Source organism: Ranitomeya variabilis, chromosome 2 (genome assembly GCF_051348905.1).
Source record: "Ranitomeya variabilis isolate aRanVar5 chromosome 2, aRanVar5.hap1, whole genome shotgun sequence".
NCBI classification, from domain to species: domain Eukaryota; kingdom Metazoa; phylum Chordata; class Amphibia; order Anura; family Dendrobatidae; genus Ranitomeya; species Ranitomeya variabilis.
Window position 1 is genome coordinate 931,035,515 of NC_135233.1, and position 26,600 is coordinate 931,062,114.

Here is a 26,600-nt window from a genome sequence, read left to right on the forward strand (position 1 = left end):
TTATTTTTTTTTAATCACAGCAACAGCATATGGGGCAAATGTCTGTATGGAGCATCTTATGGGGCCATGTGAAGCGTTATATGGGGGCAAATATCTGTATGGAGCATCTTATGGGGCCATGTGCAGCATTATATGGGGCAATTATCTGTATGGAGCATCTTATGGGGCCATGTGCAGCATTATATGGGGAAATTATCTGTATGGAGCATCTTATGGGGCCATGTGCAGCATTATATGGGGAAAATATCTGTATTGAGCATCTTATGGGGCCATGTGCAGCATTATATGGGGAAAATATCTGTATGGAGCATCTTATGGGGCCATGTGCAGCATTATATGGGGTAAATATCTGTATGGGGCCATGTGCAGCATTATATGGGGCAAATATTTGTATGGGGCCATGTGCAGCATTATATGGGGCAAATATCTGTATAGGGCCATGTGCAGCATTATATGGGGCAAATATCAGTATGGGGCCATGTGCAGCATTATATGGGGCAAATATCTGTATGGGGCCATGTACAGCATTATATGGGGCAAATATCTGTATGGTGCCATGTGCAGCATTACATGGGCAAATGTGTCTATGGGGCATCTTATGGGGTCATAATCAACATTTGTGTAGCATTATATGGGGCATATTTTAATATGGAGTATCTTATGGAGCCCATCAAAGTGTATGGAGCATTATATGGGGCGTATTTTGTATGGAGCATCTTATGGGGCCCATCATGAACTGTATGGAGCATTATATGGGGCTCCTGATTCAATATAGATATTCAAAAACACTTAAACTACTGATGTCTCAATTAATTTTACTTTTATTGGTATCTATTTTTATTTTTGAAATTTACCAGTAGCTGCTGCATTTTCCACCCTAGGCTTATACTAAAGTCATTAAGTTTTCCCAGTTTTTTGAGGCAAAATTAGGGGGGTTGGCTTATACTCGAGTATATACGGTATATAAAATGTATTTATTATTTTTTTTTTTATATTATTATTTTAATGGTTAATACCAGTGTTGTCTAAGACAGATATTTCAGCTGAGCTGGCATGTCATCTTTAGATAAATTAACAGAATAACTCGTATACATGATAAAAAGAAACACATGAAGAACATGTATCGTATCTTACCATATTTATTTATGCATGCAATATGTGCATGTAGAACACATTTGTTCTTTTCAGATCCTGCCGTGCCAAAAATCTCCAGCCAAATATTTTTTTTTCTTATTGCTGGTAATTAAAACAATCATCAATCCAATGATTGTATTCCCTCTTTTATTTCATCTCCACATCAAAATAAAAAAGGTAATTTAAAAAAAATTAATATTCCCTTGAGATGATAAACTAAATGAAAGAGTAAGTCCCATCGCATAATAATTGTAAGCGAACCCTTTGGGAAATAGTTGACTTTCTCAATTCAAGGTATTCAAAGCTCATTGAAAACTGTTCATTTGGAATGCAGATATCAAAGATGATGCAAATGTTCAAGAGAAATGTAGAACTTACCAGATGTTCTAATCCAGCTTTGATGTTTATCGAGTCCCTGAAAGAGAAGAAAAAAAAGTTCTAAATACTTGCTAAATCCTTGTCCAACACAATTTATTCAAGTGTGCCCACAGCTCCCAGACGTTTAAATATTGACCAGTCTTGTATCGAGTCATCTGTAGTAACACTGTGATGTAAAACATTTATAACATCGCATGTAAAACAAGAGAAAGTAAGAAGGGATAAATCAAATATTAATAAAGAATATTCCAAACGAAGGTTAAAACACCTTCATAAGAAAGAGAAGAGAGGAAGCTTCACCATAGTCAACCCTTTTCATATTGCGCCCTCTAATAGGTAACAAGCTAATCACTCTGGGTGTTGTTTTTTGAACCCAACAAATTGGTGATTTAGTTGGAAGAAGCAGATGGTAGCAAGACATTGAACCTGCCGCAGTCTGTGTAGGCGACATCATGATATGGCGGACATTCAGATTAATACAAAGCAGAGCTCCACTGACTCACATCCAGCATTTCTTCTCCTCCATGATGTCCACATGCCCTTATTGACATATGAACAGTAGTTGGCTTCAGGAGTAAAATCCTTTAAAGAGGTATTCCCATCTCCAAGATCCTATCCCAATATGTAGTAGATATAATCCTTCTATATTGTTGCAAAACACTCTTTTTCGGTGATTACTTTGTATCTCCGTTCATACTGCACCTACACACATAAATGATACACCATTTGAAAGGTAAAGTTGACCCCTTCAGCAAGAAAATAGTCAAACAAACCGCACATCCACGATGTGATCACAAAATACATATTAAACATTAATTTTCATAAATCTGCAGTAAGGAAAAATGACCTGCAGGTGGCACCACACTATCCCAAAGCATACTACCACAAAGCTGAAACAAATCCTAACATTTGGCTTGGGGGCTTTCCAGCTTGCCGAACTCCTTGCCCAGCTAATTTCAGGCAGGTACATATAAAATATTTGCTACATATGTGGAAGTAGAATAAAAGTAAAACTTTACCTGTTTTAAGATTTCAGCTTTAAAACCGAAGATATAAATGAATGCAGCCTAAAAGGGACCAGACAGGTTCTGAACCATCAGATTTTCTGTATTATTGGACAGTCATTGAAAAGTCTATCTTCCTTCTAAGGTTGCAGCTTATTGGTGACCTGGAGTCACCTCTGGTTCCAAGTAAAAACCTGCAGCGTTGACATAACTTAGACTGTACATTGTTTCCCGATGGGAGAGATTGGTGGAAACAATCTTGCAAAAATTGAAACAAAAAAATCCAACCGTAGGGAAAAAAAGGTAAAATAATCAGCAGACATTATTTATTTATTTTTTTTTTAAAGGGATATTCCTAATTATTATACAATGGTGTAAATACGCTCAGTTATGGGGTCAATTCTCCTTCATAATTTTTACTGTCAAAGTGGCACTGCTGTACAGGGAACTGCTCCGTTCACATACATAGGGCTGTGCTGCACTCCCCTACACTGCAGATAGATGGCAGTGCTGCTGTGGAGGGGAAAAAATGCTGCTGCCCCTGTTCTTTTGCAAGGTCCTGACAATCAGATCCCTTCTAATCAGTAAGTAAAATATCATTATGTTTAATGTTGGGGGATCTCCTTTAGGCTCGAGTCACACACAACGTATATATATAAAAAAAAAAATCGGTCCGTTTTACACGGACGAGAATCGCAGAAATGCTCCCTGAACAGTGATCCGTATGTCATCCGTGCGCAGTGCAAAGATACAATTTTCTCGCATGTAAGCATCTGTGTGACATCCGTGTGAAATCCGTATAGTGAGATTTTCTCGCCGGCTTGCAAAATGAACATATAATGGATCCATGGGCTCAAATATTCGTGAAAACATATATATACATATATAAATATACTAGATGGTGGCCCGATTCTAACGTATCGGGTATTCTAGAATATGTAGGTAGTATATAGCACAGGCTACGTACTATAATGCACAGTGACGTAGTATATAACACAACCGACGTAGTATATAACAGAGCTACGTAGTATGTAACACAGCATACATAGTATATAGCAGAGCTACATAGTATATAACATAGCCACGTAGTGTATTGCACAGCTATGTAGTGTATTGCACAGGCACATAGTATATTGGTCAGCCACGTAGTATATAGCAGAGCAACGTAGTATATAACATAGCCACGTAGTATATTGTAGAGCCACGTAGTATATTGCACAGGCACGTAGTATATTGCACAGCCACGTAGTATATAACACAGTCACGTAGTGTATTGCACAGCTACGTAGTATATTGGTCAGCGACGTAGTATATAGCAGAGCCACGTAGTATATTGTAGAGGCACGTAGTATATTGCATAGCTACGTAGTATATTGCACAGCCACGTAGTATATAACAGAGCCACGTAGTATATTGCACAGTCGACGTAGTATATAACAGAACAGACACAGCCACATAGTATATTGCACAGCTACGTAGTATATTGCACAGCCACGTAGTATATTGGACAGTCACGTTGTATATTGCAGTCACGTTGTACATTGCCCAGCTACATATTATATAGCACAGAGATGTAGTATATAACAGAGCCCACGCAGTATGTAACACAGCCCACGTAGTATATAGCAATGTGGGTACTATATGCGTGGTTAAAAAAAGACTTAAAATAAAAAATAAACATATACTCACCTTCCGAAGGCCCCTTGAAGTCCTGGCGCCTGTGTGCGGTGCACGCGGCAGCTTCCGGTCCCAGGGTTGGTATGAGCGCAGGACCTGTGATGACGTCGCAGCATCAATAGTAAAGAGTTGGTCACACAGGGTTAATAGCTGCGTTAACGGAGTGCGTTACACCGCGGCATAACGCGGTCCGTTAACGCTGCCATTAACCCTGTGTGAGGGCTGACTAGAGGGGATTATAGAGGGGGCACTGACTACGGGGAGGAAGGAGCGGCCATTTTGCCACCAGACTGTGCCCGTCGCTGATTGGTCGTGGCTGTTTTGCCGCGACCAATCAGCGACTTGGGATTTCCGTTACAGACAGAAAGACGGAAGTGACCCTTAGACAATTATATAGTAGATATATATAGATATACACACATATATACCTCTCTGTGTTCATCCTCTCATTAAATACATTTACATTTGACCAGCTTAATTCTCCTGAAATTGCCTGCGCCCCTGACAACCAATGTGCGAACATATTGCATGGGCCAACTAGTAATAATATTAAAGCAAAACCATTTTTTAAATGATTTGGTATTGTTCAAAACCAAAAGAAAAAATAAACTTCTAAGAATTAACCTTTATTAATTATATATTTAAAAGTCAAGGTAATGCTTAAAATGGTGCAAAGAGTGTGAGGGCCCAAAAGGGGATAGGATGAAAATATATTATGAAGAACTAATCTCTACCTAGAAGAGCCCTAAAAGTCACCCTACCTGTCAGCGGAGGTTGGCAACCTGGTTGTAGACGTGATGGCGCCCCCGCTCAACGTCGGTAGCCCTATAGACCCTAATGCACCCCCCTAGACATACTAAACACTGAAATATACCCAAAACACACATACAAAAACAATTTTAGAAATTACCCCAAATACAAAAAAACAAATAGTGGTCCAATAGAAAGGATAAATATACGGCCAAGGTGTACAATCACATCAAAAAATGATCCGAAAGGAAGACGGCCAGAGTGTATAGTCACTTTCGGTTTTGCGGACCGCTGGGTTTTTTTTCCCCAATACTTTTGCTATAGTATTAGGAACCTGGAAAACGGCGATCCGCAAGTTTTTTTTGCGGTTCGTTATTGCGGCAGACCTTGAAAATTGCGGCAATGCGGCCCGCAAAAACACCCGCAATAACGGGAGGCAAAAAACGCGGTATGTGTACAAGAAGCCTTACTGAGATTTAGGCCATTTCAAGCTGTAGTTTAAACAGTCGTATATGAAACTATAGCACAATGCCCATAATAGACCCATAGTACTAAAACATAGGTACCACAAAGTAGTTCCCTCTTGGTCCCATAGATCAAGTGGGAGTAAAGATAAATATACGCATTAAGTTTACAAGAAGAAATTCCCAATAGTCATGGTACTTAACAATAAACTGTTTCTGAAAAACAAGAAACAGTTTATTGTTGAGTACCATGACTATTGGGAATTTTTTCTTGTAAACTTAAAGGGAACCTATCACCCCGTTTTTTTCGGTATGAGATAAAAATACTGTTAAATATGGCCTGAGCTGTGCATTACAATAGTGTAGTTTGTGGACCCCGATTCCCCACCTATGCTGCCGAAATACGTTACCAAAGTAGTCATTTTCGCCTGTCAATCAGGCTGGTCAGGTCGGATGGGCGTGGCTTCTTCCCCCAGATATTGCGTAGTTTTCCGTTGGTGGCGTAGTGGTGTGCGCATGTCCAAGGTCCCCAATCCTGCACGGGGGGGTGAAAATAGCAGCGATGTCCGTTATTCCATTGGTGGTCGGTGGGCGCGGCCATCTTCCTTTGGCCGCGCGTGCGCAGAAGCGGCGCTCTGCTGGCCGCGGCTTCAGGAAAATGGCCGCCGCGATCTCCATCTGCGCACGCGCGGCATCCCGCGGCCATTTTCCTGAAGCCGCGGCCAGCAGAGCGCCGCTTCTGCGCACGCGCGGCCAAAGGAAGATGGCCGCGCCCACCGACCACCAATGGAATAACGGACATCGCTGCTATTTTCACCCCCCCGTGCAGGATTGGGGACCTTGGACATGCGCACACCACTACGCCACCAACGGAAAACTACGCAATATCTGGGGGAAGAAGCCACGCCCATCCGACCTGACCAGCCTGATTGACAGGCGAAAATGACTACTTTGGTAACGTATTTCGGCAGCATAGGTGGGGAATCGGGGTCCACAAACTACACTATTGTAATGCACAGCTCAGGCCCTATTTAACAGTATTTTTATCTCATACCGAAAAAAACGGGGTGATAGGTTCCCTTTAATGCTTACATTTAACTTTTAGGGCTCTTCCAGGGAGAGATTAGTTCTTTAGAATATCTTTTCAAACTTTCTTTCCCTTTTTGGCTCTTTGCACCATTTTAACCATTTCCTTGACTAGTAAATATATATCAATAAAGGTTAATTCTTAGAGGTCTATTTTTTCTTTTGGTTTTGAAAAATAATAATATTAGCAAATACCTCCAATAAGAAATGTAGTATAGGTTTTTATATTCACAATATCTCTTTCCTCATGTGCAGGCATTGGAGACCTTTAGGTATCCATGGTTACGACCACTAGCAACAAACTATTATTATTATTATTTATATAGCACAATTAATTCCATGGTGCTGTACATGAGAAAGGGGTTACATACAGAGTTATAGATATCATTTACAGTAAACAAATTTACAATGACAGGCTGGTACAGAGGGGAGAGGACCCTGCGCTTGCGGACTTACATTCATACTTACATTCTACATTCGAACTAGCTGTCACTTTATCAGTGGTCCTAACCATTAGATTAGTGGCACCACTCCAGCGCTGCAATAAAAATCTGGACTGGTGTTTTAAGTATGTGAACACAGTGTTATAAGGACATTGACTGACCTCTATTTTACTGAATATCAACTTAACCTAACAAAACTTCTGCCTCCACTCGGATATTCACCCTTCTCTCCACATGTGAAATGTTAAGGCCCCAATTCACCAAGACATGATAAAGGAAGAGGCATGCTGGAGTCAGAAGCTCCTGATTCATTAAGAGTGTCTGACAAGTAGAGTGCACAGCAACGTGCGCCTCCCCGCAAGCCTTACTACTGTCCGCAGTAAGACTGCAGTAAGATTTGTGGCATAAGGAATGTCGCAGCTCATCATAAATTTGACAAGTGGGGTCTCCATGCCCCCGTCATACCCAGCTCCGCTAACCTTGTTGAAGCTGGATGAAAATGGTGTGCGAAAGCCAAAAGTCACAACATTTTAGGGACAACCTCAAATTGTTACAAAATGTTGCTAGTTTTCAAAGCTTTCTATGCCGGGTGCCTTTTCGAGATCCATCAAAAGTGTGAGGAATTTCTGACCAGAATAGGACTTGCTTCCTCCATTTATCAGCATCCCCCCTCCACAGCAGTATCTCTTATTTTTTTCCAAGCTTTCCTCCAGAGTGGGTGGACACGAATTACTCTGATGTCCCTCACACACAGAACACTGAGAAAGGATGAGATCCTGTTCCCCTCTCTTACGTGTGCATTTAAGCATCAGCAGCAGAAGGCTATTATACAACATTATTGAGCAGTGTGGCTATGAATCCAGTCCTTATGCAAGATAATCAACAGCCACTTCTGTGTTAGATCTGTCTCACACTGTCTTTAGCTATAGCTCCCATTTTCCTATTTCTTGCTTTCTATACACAGACTTCTATGACAGAAGCTGTAACCTGATCTCTCAATTCAGTTAAAACTGCTTCTCCAATTTGCCTTATGGACAGAATTTAATTGGTGAATTGAGAGTGAGTGATCAGCGAAGAATAAGTGGAGAAAAGGCCATTTTTCCATGACAATATATATTCCGACATTTCTCATCTTTGCTGATACAGTATTAACTATTTGTGCAAATTTTATTGTGAAGGCAGGAAAAAAAAATCTATATATTTATATCTTGCCCTAGGATGGCCATACAATTTAGACAGCTGTTGAACTATAGCTAATCTACCTGATCTCCACGTACATATGTAAACCCAGCCCAACATTCATCTATCCACAACAGACCACTGAACACTGGAGCTGAAATACCTAGGACATAACAATCATGTAATCAGTCACATGTGGAACCTGGAAAGTATGTAGAACTGTTCTACTCCTATAGGATCTGAGCAGCAGAGGTGCGGGTCTACAGCAGAGCTGTGCGTATGCAGGAAAGCTGTACATGAATACAGCTCTGGCTAAAATTAAGAGACCACCACATCAAATCCCTGTCATGGGCAGCCCAATCTCCAGACTTCAACCCCATTGAAAACCTCTGGAATGTAATAAAGAGGATGATGGAAGTCACAAGCCATCAAACAAAGAAGAACTGCTTACATTTTTGCGCCAGAAGTTGTGTGAAAGACTGGTGGAAAGCATGCCAAGACGCATGAAATCTGTGATTAAAAATCATGGTTATTCCACAAAATATTGATTTCTGAACTCTTCCTGAGATAAAACATTAGTATTGTTGTTCCTAAACGATTGTGAACTTGTTTTCTTTGCATTATTTGAGGTCTGAAAGCCCTGGGTTTTCTTTTTTAATTTTGACCATTTCTCCTTTTCAGAAAAAAAATACAAAATTTATTGCTTGGAAATTCGGAGACATGTTGTCAGTAGTTTATAGAATAAAAGAACAATTTACATTTTACTCAAAGAGAAACTGAAAATTTTGCAGTGGTCTCTTAATTTTTCCCAGAGCTGTATGTTTGTTTGCAGCAGAGCTGTGTGTATAATTACTATACATGAAGCAGTGGTGCGTGTGCTACAGATGTGTGTTTGTATGTATTATTTGGGCAGCAGAGCTGTGTTTGTCTAATGTGAATGCTGTAGAGAAAAACTAACAGAAGGTGTCTATTACCCTGACCAATTATTACCTCCCTTTAGAGCTCCCTGGAGCACTTTATTGACTCTGGTGATATTGACCCCTATGCTTGTTTACACCAGAGAAGTTTTAATTAAAAGAAAATACATTTTTACTATTTTGTGATGTCTAAACTGGAGTACATCTTTTGGTAAGGAGTGTCTTAGGCCTCTTTCACATTTCCATCTTTTGGAAGACATTGCAATGCGTCGTTCTGTGTAAAAAAACATCCTGCAAAGTTGCCCGCAGGATGCGTTTTTTGCACATAGATTTGTATTACCGACGCATCGCGACGTATGGACACATGTTCCATACGTCGTGCACTGGATGCGTCGGTAATTGGCGGACCGTCGTCACAAAATAACGTTCAATGTAACTTTTTGTGCGACGCGTCCGCCATTTTCGACTGTGCTTGTGCGGCCGAAACTCCGCCCCCTCCTCCCCGGAAAGCATAATGGGCAGCGGATGCGTCTGAAAACTGCATCCGCTGCCCACGTTGTGCACTATTTGCACAACGTCCGTCGGTACGTCAGGCCGACGGAAATGTGAAAGAGGCCTTACTGTCGGAAAAATAAGGCAATTGAGTTTTGACTGATAAATTGCATCACCAAAGCTCAATCAATCACAAATAAAGTAACAATCTGTTGGTACAAAAATGTTGCCCTGTTTTGATTATGAAATACCATCAATTAGCTGTGAATATTTGTATTGCACACAGTCACAAAGGCTGTGTGTGCAATGGATAGGGTTTATGGCTAACAGTGCCAAGCTATTTATTTTTGTACTTTCACATCATAAGTTACAAGGTGCCACACATTTTCAAGTAGTTCTTCTGGTTTGCTTGTGCAGAACATACAAGTGCTTCTCACTAAATTAGAATATCATCAAAAAGTTAATTTATTTCAGTTCTTCAATACAAAAAGTGAAGCTCATATACACTGCGTGCAGAATTATTAGGCAAGTTGTATTTTAGAGGATTATTTTTACTATTGATCAACAACTATGTTCTCAATCAACCCAAAAGACTCATAAATATCAAAGCTTAATATTCTTGGAAGTTGGAGTGGTTTTTTTTTTAGATTTGGCTATCTTAGGAGAATATCTGTTTGTGCAGGTAACTATTACTGTGCAGAATTATTAGGCAACTTAATAAAAACCAAATATATTAACATCTCACTTGTTTATTTATACAGGTAAACCAATATAACTGCACAAAATATGGAAATAAACATTTTTTAACATGCAAAAACAAAATAAAAATTAGTGACCAATATAGCCACCTTTCTTTATAATGACACTCAACAGCCTTCCATCCATAGATTCTGTCAGTTGCTTGATCTGTTTACGCTCAACATTGCGAGCAGCAGCCACCACAGTCTCCCAGACACTGTTCCGAGAGGTGTACTGTTTTCCCTCCTTGTAGATCTCACATTTTATGAGGGACCACAGGTTCTCTATGGGGTTCAGATCAGGTGAACAAGGGGCCATGTCATTAATTTTTCTTCTTTGAGACCTTTACTGGCCAGCCACGCTGTGGAGTAGTTGGAGGCATGTGATGGAGCATTGTCCTGCATGAAAATCATGTTTTTCTTGAACGATACCGACTTCTTCCTGTACCACTGCTTGAAGAAGTTGTCTTCCAGAAACTGGCAGTAGGTCTGGGAGTTGAGCTTCACTCCATCCTCAACCCGAAAAGGTCCCTCAAGTTCATCTTTGATGATAACAGCCCATACCAGTACCCCACCTCCACCTTGCTGCCGTTGGAGTGGAGCTCTCTGCCCTTTACTGATCCAGCCTCTGGCCCATCCATCTGGCCCATCAAGAGTCACTCTCATTTGATCAGTCCATAAAACCTTTGAAAAGTCAGTCTTAAGATATTTCTTGGCCCAGTCTTGACGTTTTATCTTATGTTTCTTGTTCAAAGGTGGTCGTTTTTCAGCCTTCCTTACCTTGGCCATGTCCCTGAGTATCGCACACCTTGTGCTTTTTGTTACTCCAGTAATGTTGCAGCTCTGAAATATGGCAAAACTGGTGGTAAATGGCATCTTGGCAGCTTCACGCTTGATTTTCCTCAATTCATGGGCAGTTATTTTGCGCCTTTTTTTTCAACACGCTTCTTGCGACCCTTTTGGCTATTGGCCACGAAAAGCTTCATTGTTCGGTAATCAAGCTTCAAAGGTTTGGCAATTTCAAGACTGCTGCATCCCTCTGCAAGACATCTCACAATTTTCGACTTTTAAGAGCCCGTCAAATCTCTCTTCTGACCCAATTTGCCAAAGGAAAGGAAGTTGCCTAATAATTAAGCACACCTTATATAGGGTTTTGATGTCATTAGACAACACCCCTCCTCATTGCAGAGATGCACATCACCTGATTTACTTAATTGGTAGTTGGCTCTCAAGCCTGAACAGCTTGGAGTAGGACAACATGTATAAAAAGTATTATGTGATCAAAAATACAATTTGCCTAATAATTCTGCACACAGTGTAGTATAGAGAGTCATTACAAACAGAGTGATCTATTTCAAGTGTCTATTTCTGTTAATGTTGATTATTATGGCTTACAGCCAATGAAAACCCAAAAGTCATTCTCTCAGTAAATTAGAATTAACAAAAAAAACCTGCAAAGGCTTCCTAAGCTTTTAAAAAGGAACCTACTGTTTCAATCATGGGGAAGACTGCTGACTTGACAGATGTCCAGAAGGCAGTCATTGACACACTCCACAGGGAGGGTAAACCACAAAAGGTCATTGCTAAAGAAGCTGGTTGTTCACAGAGTGCTGTATCCAAGCATATTAATGGGAAGTTGAGTGGAAGGAAAAAGTGTGGTAGAAAAAGGTGCACAAACAACCGAGATAACCACAGCCTTGAAAGGATAGTTAAGAAAAGGCCATTAAAAAATTTGGGGGAGATTCACAAGGAGTGGACTGCTGCTGGAGTCCTCACTTCAAGAGCCACCACACACAGATGTATCCAGGACATGGGCTACAAGTGGCACATTCATTGTGTCAAGCCACTCATGGGGTATTGTCAAGAGAAAGATGAGAGACACCAGACCCAACAATGCAGATGAGCTGAAAGCTGCTTTCAAAGCAAAGCAACCTGGGCTTCCATAACACCTCAACAGTGCCACAGGCTGATCGCCTCCATGTCATGCCGCATTGATGCAGTAATTGATGCAAAATGAGCCCTGACAGCTTATTCTGTTTTTAATTATGTGTGTTGTTTTCGTTTATTTTAATATTTAGTTTTGTCTGTTTCATTAGTTAGAGACGGCTCATCCAGTAGTCCTACTTCTTTTGTCCTAGTCCGCTGCAGAACATGATTGGGTCCGGTCCCACGGATACATTCGCCATGGACTATTTTATAAAGCAGTTTATTTATGTTTGTGTTGTCTCATTTTATATGACTAATAAAATAGTGAGTAGATATGTAACGGGGTTTGTTTATATATGGGTATTGTATTTTTAAGATTATGTTCTGAGATTTTGGAATATATTAAATTTTTGGTTATAATATGTGCAAATTTTTATATGTCACTATGTTGGATGTGTTTATTCAAATACATTGGTACTGTATTAACCCCTTCATGACCCAGCCTATTTTGGCCTTAATGACCTTGCCATTTTTTGCAATTCTGACCAGTGTCCCTTTATGAGGTAATAACTCAGGAACGCTTCAACGGATCCTTGCGGTTCTGAGATTGTTTTTTCGTGACATATTGGGCTTCATGTTAGTGGTAAATTTAGGTTGATAATTTCTGAGTTTATTTGTGAAAAAAATGGAAATTTGGCGAAAAATTTGAAAATTTTGCAATTTTCACATTTTTAATTTTTATTCTGTTAAACCAGAGAGTTATGTGACACAAAATAGTTAATAAATAACATTTCCCACATGTGTACTTTACATCAGCACAATTTTGGAAACAAATTTTTATTTTGCTAGGAAGTTATAAGGGTTAAAATTTGACCAGTGATTTCTCATTTTTACAACAAAATTTACAAAACCATTTTTTTTAGGGACCACCTCACATTTGAAGTCAGTTTGAGGGTTCTATATGGCTGAAAATACCCAAAAGTGACACCATTCTAAAAACTGCACCCCTCAAGGTGCTCAAAACCACATTCAAGAAGTTTATTAACCCTTCAGGTGTTTCACAGCAGCAGAAGCAACATGGAAGGAAAAAATGAACATTTAACTTTTTAGTCACAAAAATGATCTTTTCGCAACAATTTTTTTATTTTCCCAAGGGTAAAAGGAGAAACTGGACCACGAATGTTGTTGTCCAATTTGTCCTGAGTACGCTGATACCTCATATGTGGGGGTAAACCACTGTTTGGGCGCACGGCAGGGCTCAGAAGGGAAGGAGCGCCATTTGACTTTTTGAATGAAAAATTGGCTCCAATCTTTAGCGGACACCATGTCGCGTTTGGAGAGCCCCCGTGTGCCTAAACATTGGAGCTCCCCCACAAGTGACCCCATTTTGGAAACTAGACCCCCCAAGGAACTTATCTAGATGCATAGTGAGCACTTTAAACCCTCAGGTGCTTCACAAATTGATCCGTAAAAATGAAAAAGTACTTTTTTTCACACAAAATTTCTTTTAGCCTCAATTTTTTCATTTTCACATGGGCAACAGGATAAAATGGATCCTAAAATTTGTTGGGCAATTTCTCCTGAGTACGCCGATACCTCATATGTGGGGGTAAACCACTGTTTGGGTGCACGGCAAGGCTCGGAAGGGAAGGCGCGCCATTTGACTTTTTGAATGGAAAATTAGCTCCAATCGTTAGTGGACACCATGTCGCGTTTGGAGAGCCCCTGTGTGCCTAAACATTGGAGCTCCCCCACAAGTGACCCCATTTTGGAAACTAGACCCCCCAAGGAACTTATCTAGATGCATAGTGAGCACTTTAAACCCTCAGGTGCTTCACAAATTGATCCGTAAAAATGAAAAAGTACTTTTTTTCACACAAAATTTCTTTTAGCCTCAATTTTTTCATTTTCACATGGGCAACAGGATAAAATGGATCCTAAAATTTGTTGGGCAATTTCTCCTGAGTACGCCGATACCTCATATGTGGGGGTAAACCACTGTTTGGGTGCACGGCAAGGCTCGGAAGGGAAGGCGCGCCATTTGACTTTTTGAATGGAAAATTAGCTCCAATCGTTAGTGGACACCATGTCGCGTTTGGAGAGCCCCTGTGTGCCTAAACATTGGAGCTCCCCCACAAGTGACCCCATTTTGGAAACTAGACCCCCCAAGGAACTTATCTAGATGCATAGTGAGCACTTTAAACCCTCAGGTGCTTCACAAATTGATCCGTAAAAATGAAAAAGTACTTTTTTTTCACACAAAATTTCTTTTAGCCTCAATTTTTTCATTTTCACATGGGCAACAGGATAAAATGGATCCTAAAATTTGTTGGGCAATTTCTCCTGAGTACGCCGATACCTCATATGTGGGGGTAAACCACTGTTTGGGTGCACGGCAAGGCTCGGAAGGGAAGGCGCGCCATTTGACTTTTTGAATGGAAAATTAGCTCCAATCGTTAGTGGACACCATGTCGCGTTTGGAGAGCCCCTGTGTGCCTAAACATCGGAGCTCCCCTACAAGTGACCCCATTTTGGAAACTAGACCCCCCAAGAAACTAATCTAGATGCATAGTGAGCACTTAAAACCCCCAGGTGCTTCACAGAAGTTTATAACGCAGAGCCATGAAAATAAAAAATTATTTTCTTTCCTCAAAAATGATTTTTAGCCCGGAGTTTTTTATTTTCCCAAGGATAATAGGAGAAATTGGACCCCAAATGTTGTTGTCCAGTTTGTCCTGAGTACGATGATACCCCATATGTGGGGGTAAACCACTGTTTGGGCGCACGGCAGGGCTCGGAAGGGAAGGCACGCCATTTGGCTTTTTGAATGGAAAATTAGCTTCAATCATTAGCGGACACCATGTCGCGTTTGGAGAGCCCCTGTGTGCCTAAACATTGGAGCTCCTGCACAAGTGACCCCATTTTGGAAACTAGACCTCCCAAGGAACTAATCTAGATGTGTGGTGAGCACTTTGAACCCCCAAGTGCTTCACAGAAGTTTATAACGCAGAGCCATGAAAATAAAAAATTATTTTTCTTTCCTCAAAAATGATTTTTTAACCCAAAATTTTTCTATTTTCCCAAGGGTAACAGGAGAAATTGGACACCAAAAGTTGTTGTCCAGTTTCTCCTGAGTACGCTGATACCCCATATGTGGGGGTAAACCACTGTTTGGGCGCATGTCAGGGCTCGGAAGGGAAGTAGTGACATTTGAAATGCAGACTTTGATGGAATGGTCTGCGGGCGTCACGTTGCATTTGCAGAGCCCCTGATGTGCCTAAACAGTAGAAACCCCCCCTAAGTGACGCCATTTTGGAAACTAGACCCCAAAAGGATCTTATCTAGATGTGTGGTGAGCACTTTCAACCCCCAAGTGCTTCACATAAGTTTATAACGTAGAGCCATGAAAATAAAAAATAATTGTTCTTTCCTCAAAAATTATGTTTTAGCAAGTAATTTTTTATTTTTGCAAGGGTAACAGGAGAAATTGGACCCCAATAGTTGTTGCCCAGTTTGTCCTGAGTACGCTGGTATCCCATATGTGGGGGTAAACCACTGTTTGGGCGCACGTCGGGGCTTGGAAGGGAGGGCGCACCATTTGACTTTTTGAACGCAAGATTGGCTGGAATCATTGGTGGCGCCATGTTGCGTTTGGAGACCCCTGATGTGCCTAAACAGTGGAAACCCCTCAATTCTAACTTCAACACTAACCCCAACACACCCCTAACCCTAATCCCAACTGTAGCCATAACCCTAATCACAACCCTAACCCCAACACACCCCTAACCACAACCCTAACCCCAACACACCCGTAACCCTAAATCCAACCCTAACCCTAATCCTAACCCTAATCCCAACCCTACCCACAACTGTAACCCCAACACAACCCTAACCCTATCCTTAACCCTAACCACAAGCCTAATCTTAACCCTATTTCCAACCCTAGCCCTAATTCCAACCCTAAGGGTACCGTCTCACATAACGATTTACCAACGTTCACGACCAGCGATACGACCTGGCCGTGATCGTTGGAAAGTCGTTGTGTGGTCGCTTTGGAGCTGTCACACAGACCGCTCTCCAGGGACCAACGATGCCAAGGTCCCGGGTAACCAGGGCAAACATCGGGTTACTAAGCGCAGGGCCGCGCTTAGTAACCCGATGTTTACCGTGGTTACCAGCGTAAAAGTTAAAAAAAAAAACGTACATACTCACATTTCGGTGTCCTTCAGGTCCCTTGCCGTCTGCTTCCCGCTCTGACTGAGTGCCGCCGTACAGTGAGAGCAGAGCGCAGCGGTGACGTCACTGCTGTGCTGTGCTCTCACTTTCTGGCCGGCAGACAGTCAGAGCGGGAAGCAGACGGCAAGGGACCTGAAGGACACCGAAACGTGAGTATGTACGGTTTGTACGGAGTATGCGCGGCCCTGCACTTAGTAACCCGATGTTTACCCTGGTTACAAGCGAACGCATCGCTGGATCGCTGTCACAACGATCCAGCGATGACAGCGGGAGATCCAGCGACGAAAGAAAGTTCCAAACGATCTGCTACGACGTACGATTCTCAGCAGGGTCCCTGATCGCTGCTGCGTGTCAGACACAGCGATATCGTATGGATATCGCTGGAACGTCACGGATCGTACCGTCGTAGCGATCAAAGTGCCACTGTGAGACGGTACCCTAACTCTAATTCCAACCCTAACCCTAAGGCTATGTGCCCACGTTGCGGATTCGTGTGAGATTTTTCCGCACGATTTTTGAAAAATCCGCAGGTAAAAGGCACTGCGTTTTACCTGCAGATTTACAGCAGATTTCCAGTGTTTTTTTGTGCGGATTTCACCTGCGGATTCCTATTGAGGAACAGGTGTAAAACGCTGCGGAATCCGCACAAAGAATTGACATGCTGCAGAAAATACAACGCAGCGTTTCTGCACGGAATTTTCCGCACCATGGGCACAGTGGATTTGGTTTTCCATAGGTGTACATGGTACTGTAAACCTGATGGAAAACTGCAACGAATTCGCAGCGGCCAATCCGCTGCGGATCCGCAGCCAAATCCGCACATGCCATAACCCTAACCCTACCCCTAACCCTACCCGTAACCCTAACCCTACCCCTAACCCTACCCCTAGTTCTAACCCTAACCCTAGTTCTAACCCTAACCCTAGTGGAAAACGAAAAAAAAAATATATATATATTTTCTTTATTTTATTATTCTCCCTACCTATGGGGGTGATAAAGGGGGGGGGGGGGTATTTATTATTTTTTTTATTTTGATCGCTGTGATAGAACCTACCACAGCGATCAAAATGTACTTGTAAGTTATCTGCCGGCTGGCAGATTTCGGCGGGCGCACTGAGCATGCGCCCGCCATATTGGAAGATGGCGGCGCCCAGCGAGGAGACGTACGGACACCGGGAGGATCGGTAAGTATGAAGGGGTGGTGGGGGGGTGGATTGGAGCACAGGGGGGGTGATCGGACCACAGGGGGGGTGAATTCAAACAAGGAGGGAGCGGACAGGAGGACGGGGGAGCCGGCAGACGGACGGAGGGGACCGGACCCCATAACGGAGGACTGGGGGGGCGATCGGTGGGTGTGGGGGGGGTCACTTAAGTATTTCCAGCCATGGCCGATGATATTGCAGCATCGGCCATGGCTGGATTGTAATATTTCACCATTTTTTTAGGTGAAATATTACAAATCGCTCTGATTGGCAGTTTCACTTTCAACAGCCAATCAGAGCGATCGTAGCCACGGGGGGGTGAAGCCACCCCCCCTGGGCTGAAGCACCACTCCCCCTGTCTCTGCAGATCGGGTAAAATGGGAGTTAACCCCTTCACCCGATCTGCAGCGACGCGATCATTCCATGACGCATACGCTGCGTCATAGGTCGGATTGGCACAGACTTTCATGACGCAGCGTATGCGTCAAAGGTCGGGAAGGGGTTAAGGGATATTTATTATATTTATGTTGTTTATATAATTAATTAATAATGGTGTTATATGATTATTTATGATATATAATTTTGTACTTTTTTGCACTCATTGCACTTTATTATTGCTATTTATAATTAATTTATTATATATGTATGTATTAATATGCATTTTGTGAGGTTTACACACTTCATAGTGATCCATTAGCACACGCGATTTATTATTATACACTTTCACCTTCACGTTCGTTTTTTATTTTTATGCCCAAATGTATATGTATATTTTCATTAATAAATCCCGTTTCTTTAAAAATCGGTTACTGTGCATCTGCCCAGGTTTTCCCTGTGTTTATCTCAGCTGTCTTTCTCGGCGCCCGGTTGGCGCATGCGCAGATCAGGAGCTTCCCCGTGACTTTCTGCCTCGCTCACTATGGTAACGCATAGCGTCTTTACACTTGTGTTCCAGATGCGAAGAGCGGGAAGTCTCTTTTTACAAAGGAGGAAGTCCAGAGATCCGCGCATGCGCACTATACCACCGGTAATGCCGTTATTAGAATCAGCTGTGCACGGGGTATATATGAGCGGCTATTTTGGCTTACAGCACACATGCCCCCTATCGAGGAAGCCATTACGGCGAAACGGCGCTGTCGGGGTTTTTGAGGGTGCAGACACCGGGACTACACTTTATGTGAGTAAATACGGATCAGTTTACATATGGACAAGTAGCAATATATAGGCACCTTTTTTTTGCACTATGCACTTTTATATTTAAATTATCCTATTGTTTGCAACAGGGAGGAAAGGTTTTACACTTTAGCCTTTTCTAGATAATTTTCTGATTGCACTGGGTATATATACAATGTATTAGGTGTGCCACTCAGATATGTCCATTAATTGTTCCTGGTTGCTGCTTCACCCTCATTGTTCAAGTGATTTTCCCTTGTTTTATTTTTAACATTTATATATTTAATAAAATGTTTTATCAATGTGTTAATTTTGTTTATCCTCTTAATTCCTCCTTTATATTATCTTTATGGGGGATGTGGTTAGCTATTATTGCTCTGAGGTGACTTTCATTATTTTGGACGTTTAATATGCATACATTTCAGTAGGCCAACATTTGGAATTTTAAAATCATTTTTCAAGCTGATGTTATAAATTATTCTAATTTACTTTTGGGTAAAAAGACTTTTGGGTTTTCATTGGCTGTAAGCCATAAACATTAACATTACCAGAAATAAACACTTGAAATAGATCACTCTGTTTGTAATGATTCTATATAATATATGAGCTTCACTTTCTGTATTGAAGAACTAAAATAGATTAACTTTTTGATGATATTCTAATTTAGTGAGAAGCACTTGTACTTGGTAGTGGATCAGCAGTTGCCATATGTATGGCACCCTTAAGGACCACTCATGCCCACTTTTATTCCACGGAATAAATTTTGGTTACGGGATTTAACCATACCTAAATCTTTATTTAAAAGAAAACAAAAACAAATAGGAAACAAAATATTATTACCTTTAAAACTGTGCAACCAGGAAAAGTAGCTGTAAAAATAATAAGGCTAATAATAATAAAATACTGTAGCTGCAGTGCAGTTGTCCACTACTGGACAACAGCGGCTTAATCACTGCATCGTCTCAGATAAAATAATAACAACTGATATTCATCTCTTGCAGCGGCAAATTCGTTTGATGTCTGTGCTATTTTCGGCATGTTATGTGGCAATTTAGTGTCACCTAACCACTAAGTGGCTGCTAATCACCTGCTGCCCTTCAGTTATTCAGGAAAAGCTGCATACTTTGAAAAGCTACAGGGAGCGAACCAACTAGTCTGATGAGGTTTCCAATCGGGCTGCAATCATACAACCAGCTTCTGATTTATGCTGCCTGAGGTTCGGCAGCATAAATCTAATACACACATTCCCTTTAAGCAGCGGTTATCCCCTTTAAAACTACAGTTGTTTCTCATTTACTGGAATGAAACAAATGTGAAATACTGAGCACAGCCCTCACAGGTACCATGGCACTACCAAATTCATTTTTTTGTTGACTGATGGGTAGTTATAATTTATTTTGGTCCTTTAATTTGTTAATACATAACATTTTTATGTTATTAGAGCTAAAGAGGACGTGTCATCAAGTCAAATGTGGCCAGTTTTTGCTATTATTCTATTCCCGCTGCTTCTCTGAATAATTCATTTTTTGTGTCTAAAGCCACCATAAATTTACAGATATGAGAATTTTTTTTATTCAGTGCTAATTTTTAAGGGCCTTACAAGGGAGGTGGCGCTCACAGGGTCATAATGCAGAACAGACTATGGACACATCCCTAGAGTCTCATGAGCAATACCTTCTTTGGGAAAGACCATAAACATTTTTACTAATGGCCCATATGTCAGGAAACTGTATGGGGACTAAAATTAATAAATAAATAAATAAAGAAATAATGCTTCACTCTTAGAAGCAGCTGACTAATAAATATGTCAGCTATAACTGTCCACTTTTGACCAGGTGAAAGGTCCGTTTTACAAAATTAGGAAATAGCAAAACTAAAGACATTTTACGCCCCCTTTTTTTTATAGGTGGTGGCTGAATATATTTGCCAAATGTTATAATCTCTTAGGTATACAGTATACATTTACCTTTTTTGCGCCTTTTTAGAGGAAAAGTTGAATAATCCTCTAAAATGATGTTTAGTCTTCAATAGTGCAAAAATAAACAGATATTGTACTTCAGTATGGTACTGGAGATCAATTGCAAACAGAAATTAATTTTGTAACAATTTGAAAAGTTGCAAATGATCAATTAGATTAAAAGACGCTGCGGGGCAGACATGATTGACATTTCGGACCAGCACATTGTTGAGGCACTGGCACAAAGCGTGAGCTCTCCAATGCTGCTATGTAAGACAGCCTTGCCTCAGCAGCCTTAGAGAGCCGTGGCCCTGAAGGTGGCCAGTATTGCGAACTAATCCAACGATCATTGCCAGCTGCAGTGCAGTGCTGACAAGTTCAACAGAGAAGAGCTTGTAAGCACTGCACATATTCCGTCCCGGTAAACAAGGGAACAAGCTGTAAAGAATAACAAAGAAAAACAATATCAGTAGGAAATATAAAAGTGCTGCACTTACTAGCAAACACTACCCATCAATAGAGATGGGAATAACTCTCTAAAAAATATAACGTTTTTAAGGCATCATTTATCAAACTTTTTTTTTATAGAACTAACTGGGAGGACAATTAAATTCCGTTTCTTATATAGCCTATTCTAATTAACATGGAGAATATATAATAATTTTTTACCAACATAACTGGGCTCCACATTAGCCTGTCCTCTGATGTCACATCCAACAGGACAGTGAATAGTAGCCACGTTAGCGTATTTCTCTTGTAATGTCATATATGACAATGGCTGAGAACATTCCAAGATAACACCACAACATGGAAAACAGTTGTCTGCTACTATGAATTTTTCATGTGTCGTTTTTTAAAACACAATTAAACGACATGCCCAAAATCAGTAATTTTGACTGACTCATTTTATCACCACTTTAAGGGACATACGAGTTGCATACATATCAATTTCCTACCATTAATAGTTCCCTGGAGGCTCACTGCAGCCACTAGGACATTCCAATATTGACCTCAAAGTAAATTCCTACATCTACCGGACTCCTTTTGTCTACAGAGTGATGATAACAGTAGTAATAATGTAGTTTAGGTTTCTAAATCTTATTTTTGAATCAGACACAACTAAAACAACTAATCACTCCACCCTGACACTGAAAAGTGACTACACATTTGCCATGTGCCTGGTGACTGTCTGCTTCCCTCCCACTGCCCACTCGGGTGAGACCAGAGCTTCCGACCTCTAATATCCATGGTGGCCACCTCAGTATGTATACCCACAGCAAATATTTGCAGAATTTTTTTCCACACCTGCTACAAACTTTTGTAAAGCAAGAACGTTTTAAACAATAGAAATGTAAACAAAACAAACAAAAGGTGAATGAACAAGAGAATATTAAAACCAATTAATATTTGGTGTGACCTCCCTTTGCCTCCCAAACTTCATCAAGTCTTCTAGGTACGTTTGCACAAAGTCAGGGATTTTGTAGAATTGCGTCCTGATGAATAATTATTAATTCATCAGGACCCAATTAGGGATGTTCCAATTGTATTGAAGTATAAAAAGGTGGATGAGGCTACTGTTTGGGGGCAGAAAAGGCGTACTTTACTACTATTCTACACTGTGTGAAGAATTATTAGGCAAGTTGTATTTTAGAGGATTATTTTTATTATTGATCAACAACTATTTTCTCAATCAGCCCAAAAGACTCAAATATCAAAGCTTAATATTTTTGGAAGTTGGAGTGTTCTTTTTTTAGATTTGGCTATCTTATCATAGTCATGATTAAGGGAGCCTAGTCTCCAGAAAAGCGTTGAGATTCTTACCCATATGGGTTTGTGCTGAAGTTTGTATCCTCCATGTTTAAGTTTGTAAATAAGGAAAACTTTTTGTCACGGATTCGGTGAAGCTGGACATTTTCTTCTCTTGGGCTTTTTGTTACTCCAGTAACGTTGCAGCTCTGAAATATGGCAAAACTGGTGGCAAATGGCATCTTGGCAGCTTCCCGGTTGATTTTCCTCAATTCATGGGCAGTTATTTTGCGCCTTTTTTGCCCTACACGCTTCTTGCGACCCTGTTGGCTATTTGCCATGAAACGCTTGATTGTTCGGTGATCACGCTTCAAAAGTTTGGCAATTTCAAGACTGCTGCATCCCTCTGGAAGACATCTCACAATTTTGGACTTTTCAGAGCCCATCAAATCTCTCTTCTGACCCATTTTGCCAAAGGAAAGGAAGTTGCCTAATAATTAAGCACGCCTTATATAGGGTTTTGATGTCATTAGACGACACCCCTCCTCATTACAGAGATGCACATCACCTGATTTACTTAATTGGTAGTTGGCTCTCAGGTTATGTGCACACGTTCAGGTTTTTTTTTTTTTTTTTGCGATAAAAACGCTATAAAAACTCATTAAAAACGCATACATTATGCATCCTATCATTTAGAATGCATTCTGCATGTTTTGTGCACATGATGCGTTTTTTTCCACACAAAAAACGTATCGCGGTAAAAAAAGCAGCATGTTCATTAATTTTGCGGATTTTCTGCGTTTTTCCCGCTATTCTATGCATTGGGAAAAACCGCAAAAAAAGCGCACAAAAAAAAACGCGTCAAAAATGCATTAAAAACGCAACAAAAAATTTGAAAAAAACGCATGCGGATTTCTGGCAGAAATGTCAGGTTTTTGTCAGAAAAATTTCTGCAAGAAATCCTGACGTGTGCACATAGCCTCAAGCCTGAACAGCATGGAGTAGGACAACAAGTATAAAAAGTCATAAAATCATGTGATCAAAATACAACTTGCCTAATAATTCTGCACACAGTGTATAAGTGCCACAAAGGATGGGGGACATTACTTCAGTATATGCACTGTATGGTGGCCATGAATCAAATTTGTTTTAAAAAAAAAAAACTTGAAAAAAGCACTGGACCGGCCCTGAAACACATCGTGTGAATGAAAACCTTAATTGTATACCATGGAGGCTTCTTCATTCCCTCAAGCGCAGACCATGACATGTGATACCTCCACTAAAGCTGCTAACTGTTGACACATTTTAGTCCAAATTGTGCCTTAAAAATTTATCAAACTTGAGGAATAAAAAATAAAAAAATATTGTTCACAGGTGAAAGATTTTTTTTTATAAAACTATTTATTTGACCAACTATCGGAGGAGAAATTCAACACTTCTGACTTCACTCCAAACGATGACAGTGAATTATCAGTTGGTTAAAAAGATTGTTGTAAAATGGGTCGGCCACTTTATCTTTATTTTACCAGATGCACCGGAGACATGAATTTGGCATGTATATATTAGTAAGAAGTACAGGTTTCCCACCTATCTTTGTCAGTGCAACGTTTCTCACAGACTGCACAGTTCTCCCGTCCACAAAATGCCTACTAATGTAGGGACTTGTAACCAGGCCAGTCAATCAGCTTCTTCGTCCAGAAAAACAGCTCTTCCATGTGAAACATTTTTAAAATCGGAGCATACTGACGGACAGGTTTTGCCCCATGCTCCTCCAGCAGCAGCCACTTTGTCAAGGAGGAGGAGAATCTGTGATACTTATTAGTAAGTGACACAAAATTGTGTTAGTAACACATTTGTTAAAATGCGGGCAATGGCTCTGATTCACCAAAGCTTTTACACTGCAATTCTATCATAAAAAGCTTAAACGTTTTGAAAAATCGCAAACTTTTTGCGCAACGTAAGGCTGTGCTATAACTGTGTAACTTTTGGGGTACCCAGGCCATTTTTGCCCAGCTTCAACAAAGATCAGTGGTGTGAGATGGGAGGCGTGACATAATCATCAAATCATGACAAGTGATGGCATTTCTTACACAAGTCTTACTCCAGTCCCCGACTGGAGTAAGATTTGAGGTAAGGTACACACAGAAGCGTAAGCCACTTTTCGGAAGCACCGGATTCATTAAGACGCACACACCTCTTAATAAATCAGGAGGACCTGTCTCCAGTATACCCCCTCATCAAGACCTCTAGTCTTGATGAATCGAGGCCAACGTTGCCAGACTTCTTAACCTTCACACAAGGAACGGTTGATATGACTTATCCTAATGTGCATGGGCATCTTAAGTAACTTTCTATGTTAAAATGTTGAAAAATAAAGAAGACAGAAAAAGGTTCCTCTGGCATATTGATGAGGAGGTATAACTCATCTAGTTCTGTCACATTAAGTTGAGGGTCAGGATAAATTATACTTTGAGCTATTCATTCTCATGGAACTGCCAAATCCTAACCACCATTTACATTCTGCTTGCATAGAAAGAGTACAGCTGCTGCACAACGGATCCATTCCTAATAAAAAAATACTGTCAATTAGGAAAAAGTTGTATCTTGACAGCATTGTCAGTGTTGGAGTTAAAAGTGAAAGGATTTGGGGAGGGGAGAATTCCAGGTCAAGAATGTTTGCCAACAGGTCATTATTTTCAAGGGTTTAAGCACAAGGCTGCTGAAAAGCTGATGAGAATCCATTAACAAGGAAAAGGAATTGAGCCGTCCATTATCTAGACAGAGATGAAGTCCTGAGCATTTATTGAGACATTTAAGTGCAACCTTCTTAATGAAGCCAATTTACTATAGAGAGGGAAGGCTTTTCTATCACTCGATGATAACTCCCTGATGCAGCGTCTGGATGTTATTTAGTGATCTGTGCGCTGTGCTGTCCCCCGTCATGACTTTATCAATATTTGTACAACTTTGCCTCTCCGCTGAAAGCAGCCCTAATTCAATTACAGGCCTCAGAACTGATAACATGGACCTGAAGTGCGGAACGGGAAGAGATTATTGGCAAATGAATAAAGATTTGTATCGAGAAAACACATAGGAGCACTGCAGGTCTCTCTCTTTTTTTTTTTTTTTTTTTTTTTAATCATCCTCTGTTTTAAATCTTCAGGGAACCAAGAGTTTCCCTTCCGCTCATACTGCACATCGATTTTTGAATTAGACTGCAATATTAAATAATTAATATAGTGGCTATGATTGATGCTTTGCATTAGTTGAATATTAGGTTATCAATCAAAATCCACTTGGTTTAATGTAATAATATTGAGAAAGTGACATGGATTGTTCATCCGATTTGTAGTTGAGGCAGCACAGATAGCAATATGGAGGTGTAACATGAAGCTGACCAACTAGAAAGACTGCGGTCAAAGAAGAGTTAGAGAAATAAAGGGCAGAAAGAAGGAATGCCTCCATTTACAAACACTGACATGCTGAAAAATCTGATATTATAGTGAAATAAAAAGATTTTGAGTTATGTTTATAGATTTACACACAAGGGTTTTACTAGGAGAATATGAAAAAAATAAATATATATTTGTATAAATTTTTGGTTGTGTCATTGTTCCAATGCATCTTAATAATAGAAATTGATTATAATGACTTATCTCAAAATCAGAGTTAGAGAATATGTGGAAGCAGATTGGTACAGCTTGCTGTACATAAAAATATTGTACATAAAAGGAGATTTGAAGGAAAATCTTGAAGTATCAAACCAGGTAATCTCATGGGTGGTGGGCAGCATGGCGCCAACAGTGGAGCAGAGACCAGCAGATAACACTGTGCTGAGAAGTTAAGCTCTTATACATAGGATCTACATGTTGGAGAAGCTGAAGCAATCATCTGGACTCTCCCAAAAGTGATGTGGGCCTCCGACATCACTTTGTTTTTAGCTAGCACTAACTAACGTATTTATTTATTTTATTAAACTTATTTTTTTAAGCATAAGACAATGCCATGGTATAGTAGTTATTAGGCTCACCAAGTGAAGTGGATTCTCTAAGCCTCAGGTCCGGGTGGGAACACAGACCCAAAGCGTTGTATTTAGGGC

General features: G+C 40.6%; 1 protein-coding gene across 2 annotated transcripts in view; it reads right to left on the reverse strand.

Moving 5' to 3' along the window:
• Nucleotides 1-26,600, reverse strand: part of RSRC1 (arginine and serine rich coiled-coil 1) — a 464,928-nt gene that overhangs the window by 288,595 nt on the left and 149,733 nt on the right. For both annotated transcript variants that reach the window (XM_077290682.1, XM_077290681.1), the window contains exon 5: nucleotides 1,513-1,549. In XM_077290682.1, the coding sequence (XP_077146797.1) occupies nucleotides 1,513-1,549 (37 nt within the window). The remainder of the gene's footprint in view (nucleotides 1-1,512; nucleotides 1,550-26,600) is intronic.